This window comes from Petaurus breviceps, unplaced genomic scaffold, assembly GCF_028583685.1.
Source record: "Petaurus breviceps papuanus isolate PSGF00001 unplaced genomic scaffold, PetGlider_PUasm1.0 90823, whole genome shotgun sequence".
NCBI classification, from domain to species: Eukaryota; Metazoa; Chordata; class Mammalia; order Diprotodontia; family Petauridae; genus Petaurus; species Petaurus breviceps.
In genome coordinates this window covers 19,900,913-19,916,468 of record NW_027187352.1, presented here as the reverse complement: position 1 = coordinate 19,916,468, position 15,556 = coordinate 19,900,913, and the positions used below count along the sequence as shown (strand labels likewise).

Sequence of the window (15,556 nt, the reverse complement as noted above, 5' to 3'; positions counted from 1 at the left end):
TGAATGAAATGGAATATTATTTTGCTTTAAGAAATGATGACTCTGAGGAATTTGGAAAAGCATGGGAATATTTCTATCCACTGCTGCAAAGTCTTGTAAGCAGAATCAAGAATACAATGCACACGATGACTACAAAGACATAAAAAATTAGGGAAAAAAATGAACCTGAATGCTGCACAATTACAATGAACAAGCTTGGCCCCAAAGATGAATTGGAAAAAAATGCATCTCTCTCTTTTTTGTAGAAGTGGGGGACTATGGGTGTGAAGCACTGAATATATCATAAGATTCAAGTGATATGCCAGCTTTAGTAAACTGCTTTTTTTTTTCCTTCCTTTTTTGTTACAAAGGATAGCTCACTTAGTAGGGAAGGAAGGAGGAATATTTTTTTAAAAAGAAGGTAAGCTCAATATAGGTGGGTATATGGGCATATGAATACATATGTGAATGTGTGTATATATGTGTACAGGTATACATAGATAGAGGGCACAGGACCAATTTAATGGGAAGGGATGATACTTAAAAGGTGAAATTAAGAGGTGAGAGAGAAATGAGAGGAGATGGGGAAAAACAGAATGGGGTAAACTATCTCATATAAAAGAGGTAAGGGAAAATAGTTACAATGGAGGGGAAGAACAGGAAGTCAAAAGGGAATGGGTCAACCTTATTCTCATCGAATTGGGCTTAGGGTGGGAATGACATACACACTGAATACGGTATCTCACCTACAGGAGAGTAGGGGGGGAAGGGGATGAGAGGGGGCATGATGGAAGGGAGGGCAGGCTGGGGGGGAGGGAAGTTGGAAGCACCCACTTCTGAAAAGGGATGGGATCAAAGTAGAGAATAGCACAAGTGGGAGGTGGGATAGGAGGGAGGGAAATATAGTCAGTCTTTTACAATATATCTACTATGGAAATGTTTTGCATAACTACACATGTACAACCTATATTGAATTGCTTATCTTCCCAGTAAGGGTGGGTGACAAGGGAAGAAGGTAATGAAACTGGAATTCAAAGTTTTAAAATCAAATGTTTAATATATATATTATTATCAACATTATTTTACCTGTAACTGGGAAATAAGATATATAGGCACTGGGGCATAGAGATCCACAGTGCCCTACTGGAAAGTTGGAGGGGGTATGGGAGAAGATATGGGAGAGAGCAGATTGAAGAAGGGGATTTCCAGTGGGATCACCATTTTGGGGTGGTGGGTAGGGAAAAAAAGGGGAGAAAATTTGCAACTCAAAATCTTACAGAAATGAATGATGTAAACTAGAAGTTAATAAAGCATTTGATTAAAAAAATTTTTTTAAATAAGATAAGCTCAGTAAAAATTTTAAAAGGAAGAACATAGAAATGGAAAGTGAGAGACAAAGAAGACAAATTCCCACCCCATAATTTTGCCTGCACTCAACCTTACAAAGTTTAATTAATTCCATCAACATACAACATAATTTTGTGCTTCTCCAACATCTTCCCCCATATAAATTCCCCAATCAAGAAGACACAATAGATAAGACTGCTGGGCCTGGGGTTAGGAAGACCTGGGTTCAAATCCAGTTTCAGATACTTCTGAGTTGAGTGACACTAGGAAGTCATTTAATCACTTGTCTGCCTAAGTTTCTTTAACTGTAAAAAAAAAAAAGTGAGGATCATAATAGTACTTAGCTCAGAGTTGTGACGATTAAATGAGATAATTTTTGTAAAGCACTTGGCACATGGTAGATTTTGGCATAGTAAATGCTTATTCCCTTCCCCTCATTTCCCCTAAGCTTCAAGACTGCACACACTGCTTAGATTATTGCTTCAGTCTTTGCTTTGTTTCAATACAGTTATGAGCTGTGCTTAAGATCCTTCTAGCATACAGGAGCTTCCAAAAGACAGATTATAATTCAGCTCATGGAACAACTTCCTAATAAGCTGAGCTGCATAACAATGGTGTGGGCTCACTTGTGAGATGGTAGGTACCACACACACTGAGTATTTGGGGAGATGCTGCATCTCTCTCCAAATGAGCACATCACTCCTATGGTATCTGAGGTTGTGGTTTTGCAACCGTTCTTATCTGAACAAGGGGACCACCTACTTCTTAGTGCCAACCTACCACTCCGGGACTTTAAAGTACCTTTAGCCATCTTGCACACATTGCATTATCAATGAATGACCAGTGTTGACCGGATATTGACAAGACAGACAAAAGACAAACAAATTAGACTTCTAAAAATGACTTTTACATGCCCTAAAACTACAGTTATTATGGAAGAAGTTATAGTAGCCACCTGGTCAATAAAATTGGTGCCAGAGTGTTATCCCTCTTTTTGGAGTCACCTGAATCACTTAACTCTGTTTACCTCAGTTTCTCCATCTGTAAAATGAGCTGAAGAAGGAAATGGGAAGCCACTCCACCATCTTTATCAAGAAAACCCCAGATGGGGTCATAAAGAGTCAGACATGACAGAAATGACTCAGCAACAAATAACAACCTGTTTATACAGAATAGATGAGAATCAGGCTGATCTTTATTAAGCTTGGAGTTTGGCTAGATGTGAGTTACAAGGAAGCAAATTTCAGATCAACATGAAGAATCTCAACCACTCAAGCTGTCAAACAGTACAACAGAATTAGTGAGTCCCCTGTTATTGGAAGTCTTCTTAAAGCACAGGCTAGATGACCTTGTTAAGAGTGGGATCCATGCTTCAGGTAGGGGGCTGAATCAGTTCACCCATGAGGTCCTGTCCAAGTCTGAGAATCTAGTAGTCTATGTATTAATATGATCATCTACTCTCCTTTGATGTTTGCTGATGGCACAATCTATGCAACCAGCAAAGAAAAAGTACAAAAAATAAACCTTGTGATTGCAGTGTCTCACACCACTTCAGGTTTTCTCATTCCCATTTCTGTGTCCAACAGGGGCTTGAAGGGTAGAGGAAGGAGATGGTAGTATGCATGTTGGAAAGAGAAGGGTTGTGTGGATGCCTACATGGTGCTTAGAGCAGATGGATGTAAAACCTTATGCATGGCTGGATTAGTGCATGGTTGATCGTGAGGAGGGACAAGGGAGAGAATGACAGTTAGAACATGCCAGTACATTGACAAGTCTGTCATGTCCTAGATGGAAAAAAAAAAGCTGAGGAAATGTTCTAACCAACCCATGGCTCAGTGACAAGGGCTGACCATGAAACGCCCCTCTTTAAGAACCAGAGGGGAGGGGGCTATCAAGATTTTTCCAGTCCTTTTACCTTGGATCATCCTTCTTTGATCTACCTTCATCTCCCTTCTCTGTCTCCATAACTCCCTCTTGATAAGATTTTTGTTCCTCTAGTGTCAGAGGATTGGTCCCCTGCTCCCCACATTGCCTGGACCTCCCCCAGAATTCAAACCTGCTTGATCTTCACTGAGACTTTCTTCTGTCTTCTACCTTCTGCTTTTACCAGACAAAGCCTCAGACCCCTGAGCCTTCTACTCAGGTCCCATTAACTCTCTCAGGCTTGGATCCCACCTGTGATCATGACACCAACCCTAATGCTTCCAGTGCCCTGGAGAAGATAGTGTTAACTAAGGGGTGGACATTATCAAATGCCATGCACAGATGGGCACTTTGGAAAAGATTTATTATAATAATGCTTATTATAGCACAAAGGAATAAAGTGACTTGCCCAAGGTCACATGGGGGCAGGGATAACACAGTAACATCCCAGTCCACCAAACAAAGGGACAGGAATAGCCATTGGGCCCATCCCCGGGGCCCTAAGCCAGTGGTAGTCTAGCCCTTACCACCATGCATCCTCCTTAACTCCAAGCAGACAGAAGCATCGAAAAACAGCTGGGGTGACCAGGCAGGGGGGACCTATTTTTCCCATTTGACTTTTTTTTTATGTGAACTCTACTAGAGAACATAGAGAAAAAGACTTCTAAAACCGAAGGCACAAAAAAACCTCATAATATTGTTTTCATTGAGGTGTGATAAGCAGTCCACAGTCACATCACCACATCCAAAAGAGTAAAACTTTTCCCCAGGAAACCCAGGCCCAAACATTCTTTTTTAAGCCAGCAGTCTGGAACCATGTAAGTGTCTGTTCACTGGCCACAGGTTAGATTCCCCATAGTTGTTCAGACGCTTCTTACACTGGCAGCAACGTCGATACTTCTCACATTGATCCAGGATGAATAACTTGTCAGAAGCCCTAAAAATATAAAGAATAAAAATCCATCACTTCCATTAGATTTAGCAAACATCTATTACCATATACAAAGAACTGAGAGGCATCGTGATATAATGGGTAGATAGATGCCTTTGTGTCAGGAAGGCTGAGTATCCAAGTCTCATGTCCCTGAGTCACACACAAAATGAATATATGCCCCATGGCAACTCTCTAAGACAATATATTACAGAGTAGATGCTGATCTGCAATGGTGAAGGAAAATTCCTCACCATGAGTTCCCTCGGTCAGTTAAATTATAGGGACAGTAAAGATAAACAAAGACATGGACATTTCATATTTCTGGAAATGGTGGTGACCAACAGAGTGGCCATCCAAAAGCCTGGTCAGAGGCCTGGTGGATAAGGATGAAGAATGGAAAGTTGAGACATTTATTCATTTATTCAGCCATGCATTAAATACCTATTATATATAGCACAGTACTAAACATTGGGGGAAGAGGCAAAAAGATCTCTCACTCTCTCTCTACATGTATGTGTGTGTATATATATATACACATACATATATGTCTGTGTGTGCATTTGTGTATATGTATATATATACAGACACAGGCACACACACACACACAGCCCCAAGGTCAACCATCTAAACACTATGAGGCAGCTAGATTGTGCAGTGCATAGAGCCACTGGACCCAGAGTCAGGAAGACTTGAGTTCAAATGCACCATCAGACACTTCCCAGCTGTGTGACACTAGCCAAGTCACTTAGTTTATGCTTCCTTCAGTTTCCTCATCTATAAACAGGAGAATGTCAATAATAGCACTTCCCTCCCAGGCTCAGTATTGGGATAAAATGAGTTAATATTTATAAAGCACTTTGCAAGCTTCACCATACTGCATAATTGCTAGCTATTTATTATGACACAGCCTCTCTACATTCCACATCGAGCCTACCATTTCAGTGAAGTCACAGGAGACGATTGGCACATGTAGTATGTGTAATTCACATATACTATTGTATAGCTACATACATATTTCTACACATAAGCTATAAATGTTTTTATGCATGTGTATGCATAACACAGTGTGTGTGATATATACATAGAAGTACAATCAGTGTTTACTGTCTATTCTGGAGGTATGCATTTATCAATAACCATTAAAAATATACAAAGAAATGTGGGATATGGGCCAAGGAAAGATCCAGACCTTTGGGGAATCTGCAGCCTGGAGGCCACATGTGGCCCTCTAGGACCTGAAGTGTGGCCCTTTGACTGATGCACTTGAGGACCTAGAGGGCCACAGGGTCAAAGGTGCTTATCAATAATAGATGCTTAACACAGAACTGACTAAATGAGTGAATAAATGTATACACTTTCTATTCTTCATCCTTATCCACCAGTAATCTGACTAAGCACTTGTATTACCACTCTTCCAATTAACACCATTTCCAGAAACGAAATTTCTACTCCTCCCTCCCCTACTGTCTGTTAGTATTGAGGGGAACCCTGTGAGAGCATCCCCATTCTTTGTCTGGCCAAGGACACTGCCACACAGAAAAAAAGCTAAAGGAGAATAAGGCCCCTCTGAGGAGAAGTAAAGATGGAAAAGTCAGGGAAATGGGGCACCGAGGGAGCTGGTTATTTGGTTTCCACAGCTAAAGTGTGGGCCCTCACTGAACCTGACCGTTTAAAGATTTTCTCCTCCATATCCCGATGCCTTTTCAGCTCAGCACTCTTCTCCCAGTTGTCTTGAAGACCTTGGTTCATCTTCATTGTCCTCTCAAGCTCTGCCATTCTTTCTGCCAAGTGCCTAGAAAGAACAAGATACATCAGCTTTAGACAGCTGCTGCTGTAAACCCCAACAGACAAAGACCTGGCCAGATTCTTAGGCCTCCTCTTGCCTGCCCTTTCATGGGAGATCGTATTGCAAATGGAATGCTTTGGTTGAGTCCAATCCTCTCTGAGAAACAAAAGGCTCTGCTTCTGAGCCTGCTTTACTTGCTCTGTGAAATTCGTGGGGAGAACCACGTGATCACTACTGTTCCATCCCAACACCATACAATTCATAACTCTCAGGATATTCATGCTGGCAAGTCATTTAACCTCTGTCTGACTCAGTCTTTTCATCTGTAAAATTGGAACAATAGTATGTCTACTTCCCAGGGTTGTGCAACTAAGAGGAAATATGTATAGTCCGTATAAATATTGAATATTAACATTATTACAATCAATAGGGGCCAAGGAATAGTCCTGTGGTTTCAGAGTTCCTGGCAGTGAGCCTCCTCTGCTGATGTGGGTCAGTACGTTCTCAACAGCTTATAGCCTTGAGAGCTACCTATAGGTCTGAATGGTGAAGTGACTGAAGTCATCCAGAGAGTCTGGGTCTGAGGCAGGTCTTGAACCTAGGTCTTTCTGTCTCCAGGGCCAGCTCTCTATCCTTTTTGGATATCACCATGGAGCCTCTGGGTAGGACAGTAAGAGCACTGGAAGACTTGAGTTCAAATGCACCATCAGATACCACCTAGCTGTGTGACCCTAGGCAAGTCACTTAACTTGTGTCTAATTTTCTCATCAAAAATTGCAATAAAAGCACTTTGAAAACATTTATGCACTGTATAAATGCTAGCTGTTCTTATGAAATTCAGCCTCTCTACATTCCACATCATCGAGATTTACCATTTCACTAATGTCACAAGAGATTAGAACTGGAAAAGACCTTAGAGCATATACATTAATCTACTCAGTTGATAGACTGAGGAGATTAAGGACCAACAAGGGAAAGGGACTGACCCAAGGTAACCCAAAGGTGAACTGCAAAGCCAGTACTAGCCCCCAGATCTTCTGACTAGGATAATCAGTGAGCTTTCCATTATCTTATGCTGTTTTCTAGAGTTTACACAATTTGGTTTTTGGATCCTTTGTTTCCTATGACTCCAATATATACTGAATTTAATGAAAATTCACCCCCTAGGGGACCAATAGTCACAAGCTTTCCCCTCTGTCATCATGGCCATTCCAGTGGTCCATCTTTTAATCTCACCCTGTTGAAGTCATGGGGGAGGGGCACAGAATTTGGCACAAAAATAAACTGAAAGGGGGGAAAAGCAACCAGGCATTAGCAAGTGAAACAGGCAACTTCTTTGTTAAGCAAAACAAATCTTCCATTGCCTATGAGGCTGTGTACCCGGTAATATATGCAGCGGTGTCATATTGGCAGAGAAATAAATAGAGCATTATTTGTTTGACCTCCAGATACAATGATGTTGTGTTTTCTCAGTCTCTAATAATTACAGCTCACATTTCTCTAGCAGTCTACATTTTAGCTTACAGAGTCCTGACTCTCAAACCACCCTATGAAGCAGGGAGGGCAAGATTATAATCCCCTTTTTCTAAATGAGGAAACTGAGGCAAAGGGAGGCTGGAGGACTTGGTCAACAACTTTCAGTGAGTAAAACTAGCTCTAGAAAAGGCTTCTTGCCTCCATATTTAATGTTCTTTCCCTAACACCGTAACCTGGGTTGAAAGTCACATTTCTATGCCAATGCTCTTTAAACATACAGTCAGAGAGATCAGGGATACTTAACAGATCAAACATGCAGTCCATTGAACACAGAATGTCCTAATCTCATTTAAGAGATAACAACACAGAGGCCCAGACAGGTGAAGTGAACAAATTGCCCAAAGTAACAGTAAATTAGTTGAACACAGCTGGGACTGGACCCCATATCTCCTCTTAGAGCAGAGCTCTCTCTAATATACCAAGCCACTATCTCCATTCACTTCTTCCAGTCCTCATAAAAATATCAAATTTTCATTTCCACATCTGTTTATTTTGCTCTTATTTTGATCTGGGGTTTCCAAAGTGAACTCCCAACTACACAATGAGCAGACGATAGACTCAAGACTGTGCCTCACTTCGCAATAGCCACTAGGGGTCAGTATTCTCTAATAAAAATGTCTGCAATCGGTTCATTCATCTACATTCTGAATCTTATTACTTTTTCCTCCCTAGAACCTTATCATGCAAAACTAGTGGGGTCTTTATTAGAAAGAGCATCTTATCCAACCGCTTGGGCAGAGAAGGAAACAGAAGTCCAGAAAGACTGAGTCACATGCTCAAGGTCACACAGGATCATGGATCTAAATGGAGAAACAATCTCAGAGACCATCTAACCCAAGCCCCCTCATTTTACAGTTGAGGAAACAGAGACCCAGGGAGGCTGACTTCCCCAAGATCACACGTGTGGGTAAGCGTCAGAGGGAGGATCTGAACCTAGATCCTCTGGATTCCAGAAGCAGTGCTTTCCCCCCCCCCTTTTTTTTACTGTACTATACACACCATGTCACCCCAATAGCTAATGGTAAGAACAGTTACCATGACCGAGGCCATCCAAAGTTCCTTTGTAATATTAAAGTGGGCCCCTTTGTACCAGGCTACTTGGTATAGTGTAAAAGCACTGTATTCAGAGTCAGAAGATGCTAAAATTGTCACTTCTCTCTGAACCTCACTTCCTTTAGCTAGGGAAAGATATAAATAATATTTGTACTACCAGCCTCACTGGGCTTTTGTACAAAAGGTGATGTGTGAGCTCTTATTACAGTGCCAAAGCCAGTGGTAAAAAAAATAGGCAGGAAAGGCAATGTTGAAGATTTATGGAAGAAGGATTAGATTGGTTTTTCTGGAACCCAGAGGGCTCAACTGGGAGCAGTGAGGGGTAAAGAGGCAAACTGAGGTTTAACATAAGGGAAAACTTCCTAACAATGAGAGGTGGCCAAAAGTGGAACAGACGACCTCAGAGGGTGGTGAATTTTTCATCAGAGAAAATCTTCAAGAAGAGGCTGGAGAACCATTTCTCAGAGATATTTATATAAGAGAATGATGCCTTTATGTTAGAGGAAGATTTCAACATACATGTTGATGTTCCCTGAAACACCCTAACCTCCTGGTCCCTGGGTCTGCTCTCAGCCTAGAACCAGTTTCTTTCATTACACTTCAGCCACATACAGAAATAGTCACACCCTGCATCTCTCCATCACCCACAAGGGTTCCATTTAACCATCAAAAACTTCCAAATTCCTTTATCAGATCATGGCATCCTGTCATTTCTTCTTTCCCTATGTCTTCACCCCTCTTAATCTTATTTTAGATCTTAATCATGACTTCCATTCCCTCTATACCCCTAATACTTTCTCATATCATTAAGTCTACTCTGGCTTCAAGTTTCCTTCTTCTCTTCCCAATCTTATATAATGTTTTAACCCTATAGGTAATAAGTTCAATTCCACACTGTCCTATATGCCTTAACCTAGAATCTCCTAGCCCACCATTCATCCCATCCCTGTCCCAGCCTTGGATGAATACCACGGTCCACCTCCTTCATTCCTTGCCATGTGCTCATGAAGAGAAGAGGAGAAATCAAGCTGAATAGCCCAACTGATAGACTGATGTTAGCTAATCTCAACTGGGCTTTCACTGTAGCAAAATAATCCTTTTTCTCCCCACAAAGTTGTTCCAAACCTTCCCTTCTCACAAACCTCCAACACCTTCCCCTCTTTCTCAGTTGAGGCAATAAACAGCATTTATTAACTTTACTATGTGTCAGGCATTCTACTAAGTGCTGGAGATATAAATAGAAGCTAAAAGAAAAATACTCCCTGCCCTCAAGGTGCTTACTCTCTACTAGAAGACAACTGACAATAGGGAGCTTCAAAGAAGGGGAAGGAAGGTATCAGCGTGGCCTCACGACTTTGATGAGAAAATAGAGGTCATTTGTATGTTTGCTGTTTTGTGTATTCTATATGTATATTTTATCTTCCCTAATAGCTATAATGAGGGCAGGGACTATTTCATTTTTGTCATTGTATTTCCAAAACCTAGCATAGTACCTGGCACACAGCAGACTCTTAACAAATGTTTGTTGATTAATTAAATCCTACTCAAAGAGGATTTAGATTAAGGTTCTACTATTTACTAGCTATATGACCTTGGGCAAAATATTATCATCTCTGCTCACTCTAATCTCATCACTACCCTGTTAATTCAAGCCTTGCTACCACCTCCCCTCCCCTTTGTTTGGAGGGCTGGAGGGTAGACTACCAAACTCCTCCCAACGCCTTCCTTTATTGAGGGCAGACACTGGACTTTTGGTTCACTTTCCATCTGCTGCTCTGCCTGGTTTCAACTCCATGGAACAATATGTCCCCAGGTACCCTCTTGCTTAGCAAAATTAATTTCAGGACTGAGTGGTCATTTGTCAAAAGTGAAGAATTTCTGGAATAGAGGAGAAACAGTTTGTTTGTGCTAAAAACCCAAACAGCACAAACTATTATAGAGGAAGATTCGAGTTTCCCTTTTTCCTCCACACCCCTTCCCCAGCTTTCCTGTCTCCTTTTGTGTGTGGTCTCCCCTCGTTAGAGAGTGTAAGCCCTTGGAGGGCTTCTTTTTATCAATTGTATACCCAGGGCTTAGCACAGTGCCTGACACATAGTAAGAACTTAATATTTATTGGATTGGATTGGTCTTTAATTTACCTGTACCTCTGAAATGAATGGATGGGATTAACTGATCTTGGTCCCTTTTTCAGCCCCCAATTATATGTATGTAAGAATATTAGAAAGAAGGTGTGGAGAGAGAAACAGTTCTATAGTCTTTACATTTAACTTAAAGGATTAGGCTGTAAGCACCTTGAAGGCAGAGACTCTCTTTCCTAAACTTTCTGTCTCCCCAATACAGTGTTCTGTGCCCAATAGGCCTTGAACCAATGTGTTAGAATTGGCACCGGGACTTAAATTAATAGGATCCTCTCCTTTCTCAGAGGAGGAAATTGAGTCACCAAAATCTATAGCTTATAAGCAATAAGCTTGGACTTGAACCCAGAACAGGTCTCCTGACTACAAGTTCAGTGTTCGTACCTCTTCCCAAAAACTTTCTGGGGTCATGAGTTCTTCTTCTACTGACTCTTGGCAACTAAGTCCCAGATTCAGGCTGCCCTACCCCAACCATCCTCTAAACCAACTCTGCCCATCCATGAATAATCACTTCCCTATTGCCCTCGGTAATCATGTCTTGCTAACCCTAGGAGACTCTTTTACCACCAACATTATGGTAGTCTCAAGGTCAAATAACAATGAATTTCTGAAATCCAGCTGCCCATATAGTTCATGTCATGGGCAGATTCCATAGCACAATAGCAAAGAGACCCAGGATAGTTATTACTGAAATCCAAGAACCATATGAAAGACTAATGTTGAGAGACTGTGGATTAAAATATTATAATAATACAATAATCCTAAGAGGCTCTAGTTGGGGGCAGCCCAGCAGGAGGGAAATCCCCCAAGAGGATTAGGCAAATATAAGCACTTCAGGGAACCACTGCTGGGTTAGCCCAAAGCCTTTTATTCTTTATTCTTTTTATTCTCCTGAAAAAAAAATAAACAATCTTTAGCAGTCAGTAAACATTCTTTGTGTTTGCTAAACTCTTAGAGAATTTCAGAATATCAAGAGCGGAAAGGGCCCTTAGGGGCTTTCTAATGCAACTTACACTTGAGGACTGAAAGTCCCCTTTTCAATATCCTCAACAAGCCCCCTAGCCCAGGGGTGGGGAACCTGCCGCCTTGAGGTCACATGTGGCTCTCTAGTCCTGAAGTGTGGCTCTTTGACTGAATTCAGGTCCCCCACTCCTGCCCTAGCCTCGACTTGACAAACCTTCCAATGATGGAGAGCTCACTACCTCCCGAGAAAACACATTCTCCTTTTAGATATAATCACAGTTAGATTATAGTCATTCTTCTTTGAGGGTAGTACAGGCAGTGAGAGATTTTCTGTGGCAGCATTAGACAGGACAATATGGGGAACTACGAATATCCCTGAGCTGCCCGAGGCTAGTGGTTCCCTCCACTCTCCCTCAGTGATGACTATCAGGGAGAATGTGGAGCTGTGGGGGCATGGTGGGCAGGGGGAGCAGGGCTCATGACTGATGAACAAGTGTGACATTTCTCACATCCTTACATCTACAGGTGATCCATAGAATGTTTTAGCAGTGTTGGTGGCTTGAAGTTAAAATAAAGCACGTGAATATAACTACATTTAGTCACAATGTCTACTCTTGGTCAATGCTGGCAGGGAGTGGGAGTTGGATGGTGGTGATTTAGAGGTATTTTTTGTTCTCACTGGGTTATCTAACAACAGGTCCATGAAATGAGGGTAACTAGCCACAGAGAGGGTAGAGAGACCACATGGTCAGTGTTCCAGAATGGCCGCTGCTACAATGCAAAGCCATGTCTGTCCCTGGAGCAGGATTCAGAGCTCCTACATCCTCATCCTCTGTCCGGCCTAGTCAGCCATAACCCACTTCTTTCTGCAGGTTTTTGTGAGTGTGCGTGTATTTGGACGCACAGGTGGGTTCTGTATATTCACATGTAGGTTGTATGAAGGAATGGATCAATGACTTCTATTCTGTGCAGAAGGAGGCACTCTCATGGGCATGTGTGCACTGTGTCTACGGGCCCATTGTGTTCCAAGCCTTGTCCACACATATTATGTATTCATGCATCATAGGCATGTGTGTATGCAAGTGCTTATGGGAATTGGCCCAGCTCAGTTCCGGGAGTCCTTACTCTCTCTGAGTCTTCTGCAGCATCTCAATATCCCGCCTCTGGTCCACCAGCTGGCGCAGGATGGCCGTCCTCTTGTGGTCTGCCACTGCCTGCAGCTGGTGCTTCATGTACCTTTGTTCCCGCTGCTTCCTTTCTGCCAAACGCTCATTGCTCATGTCCATCTTCCCAAAGATGGGCTCTGATGAATCTGGCTCAAACACAGGCAGTGGAGGTGGCCTGTTCTTTATCTAAATCAATGAGACAGAAGAGAAGAGAGGGAGAGATTTCCCAGGGATCCAGTGCTCACACTGGACAAGACAAGCTTGTGCAGAGCATGCAATGTAATATTTTAAGGTTTAAAGTCTCCTACCTGGACATCCAAGGCCCTCTTGTAATATTGTGCTTCTTCCATCCTATCCTTTAAGTACTTGGATCTTTGAGCAGCCAGACTAAGGACAAGGAGGAGAGGTAGAAAGGGGGCAAAGGTTTATCCAGATTTCCAAGAAATACAGTTCATCAGCATTGATCACTCAATCAATAAGCATTTATTACTTACAATATATGTGCTGAGAAGAAAAATTAATTCAGCACCTTTAGGAATGACACCTAGTTAAGGCATTTCTTATCTTTTCAATAACACGGCAAGGGGATGGAAGGAATGAGAGAACTTAGAAATGGAAATAAAAATTAAATTAATTTTTTAAAGAAAGGAATTGAGACCCAGTGCTGGGTACTATACAAAGCAAAGAAAAAAAATGGATGCTGTCACTGACAGCTAATATTTTTAAACTGACAAAAATGCTACAAAAAGACAATATGCAAATAAAATGTAATACTGTGAGTGTTTATAATCAAGGTGTATCCCACTTTACATAAACTTTGGCATTAACATCTATACTGACAAACAGATAAGTTAAGATGTGATTGATCATTCACTAAACAAAAGCAGTTGCCAAGATTCCTTTAAGCAGAGAATTTCACTCTTAAAGGATGATTCCATTTACATGCAGCCTTTATGTAAAGTGAGGTGCACTTGTAAGCCTTATATTAGCATATATTTTATGTGCTTATTTCCTAGAATATGCTTGTGTTCATTCAATAGATGTCTCCTGAGCACTTAACTCTGGTTGTGTCTATCCCTTACTCTATGGAAGGATAGTTCTTAAGTATGTACAGACATGCTTTTTTGATGATGTAACAGATATCAAACTCACTCACCAAAACTTCTGTGTAGGAACCAGATTAAAATAGAATTGAAATGCTTAAAAAAAATAAAAATAAAATCACATAGATAATGTTAAATTGTGATTTTCTAAGTCAATATGTTCCCTGAAGGAATCATTTCTATTTGATTTTGACAGCACTGATGCAAAGCATTGCACCATATCTTTTTACATCTCATCTAACCATTTGTGCCTAAATGGGAAAAATGCCAACTCATTACATGACTCTATGACCTTGCCTGCATCTAGTGATCCCAAAGCACTTTAAAATGCCAGATGTTACAGAAAGACTAAATAATAATCATGCTAATGAAAACAATAAGAATAATAAAATAATTTCTACACTAAGATTTTTTATTCTGTGAAATAGCTTCTGTTGGAGCCAATTATTATAGCTGAGTAGTAATGAGAACATTAGCACAGGGTCAAGTCCCACTAGGACCCATTAACACTAAAATTCACTTTCCAACATTCAGAGAAAGGCAAACTGGACTTACTCTTCCGTGAGCTGTACTTGTTCTAGACGGTCCATTAGCTCAGCATTCTGTTTCTGCTTTAATTCCTTTTCTCGTTTGCTCTCCATTTGTTTCAGAAGACCTTGGGAATACTCCTCTTGCTTCGCAGAATTAAGCTCAGGACTAAGTGGTCGTTTGTCAAAAATATAGGATTTCTGAAATGAAGGAGAAGTGGTTCCTTTATTAGAGCACAAACAATTAGAGATGAAGAATCAAAAGTCTTCAATCAATCAAATGAGCACTCATTGAGTGTTCAGTTCACTACTGGCTACTGTGGAATGATGAAAGTGGCCCCCCAGTCTCCAGATGCTCATATTCCTATCGTAGGGGGAAACAAGACATGCAAACACGAAACAACCAGAAAACAAGTAAGTGCTGAATTATATGTACAGTAGAAAGTAGTTCAGAAAAAAAGACATCAACAAGGGACGAATCATGGAAACACAAGATTGAGAGCTGCAAAAGAGATTAGGGATATAATGCCAAAATCAAAGAATTATAGAATCAACCAATGTCAGAGTTGGAGGTGATTCTCAAGGGTCATCTGGTCCATCTCACATCTGAAAAGATTCCCTTCTATATCATACACACCAGGTAGTTAGCCAGCCTTTGACTGAAAACCTCCTGTGAGGAGAAATCCTCTGTCCCTTGAGGTAATCCATTCCCTCCTTGAACACTAATTATTAGAAAAGATAGCTGGGTTGTTACAGTGGATAGAGCACTGGGCTTGGAATTAAGAAGACTCCTCTTAATGAGTTCAAATCCCACCTCAGACACTTACTAATTGTGTGACCCTGGACAAGTCATTTAACTCATTTGCCTTGGTTTCCTCATCTGTAAAATGAGCTGGAGAAGGAAACGGCAAACCAGTATTTCTGCCAAGAAAACCCCAAATGGGGTCACAAAGAGTGCAATACAATTGAAAAACAACTAAATTGTAATGAAATACACGACTTCCAAGAATTCCTGACAAAAATACCAGAATTGCATAGAAACTTTGACCTACAAAAGCAAGAGTAGAAAGAAGCATAAAAATGCAAATATGAGTGAACTGTCAT

The 15,556-nt window shown here is 41.1% G+C and overlaps 1 protein-coding gene across 1 annotated transcript in view; it reads right to left on the bottom strand.

The window, feature by feature from the left end:
* Positions 1-3,596: 3,596 nt before the first annotated feature.
* Positions 3,597-15,556, bottom strand: part of CCDC81 (coiled-coil domain containing 81) — a 71,229-nt gene continuing 59,269 nt past the window's right edge. Inside the window, exons 11-15 of the mRNA XM_069071068.1 lie at positions 14,481-14,653; positions 13,131-13,209; positions 12,782-13,008; positions 5,850-5,975; positions 3,597-4,186 (exon numbers count right to left, since the gene is read on the bottom strand). Coding sequence (XP_068927169.1) covers positions 4,045-4,186; positions 5,850-5,975; positions 12,782-13,008; positions 13,131-13,209; positions 14,481-14,653 — 747 coding nt within the window. The 3' untranslated portion in view covers positions 3,597-4,044. The remainder of the gene's footprint in view (positions 4,187-5,849; positions 5,976-12,781; positions 13,009-13,130; positions 13,210-14,480; positions 14,654-15,556) is intronic.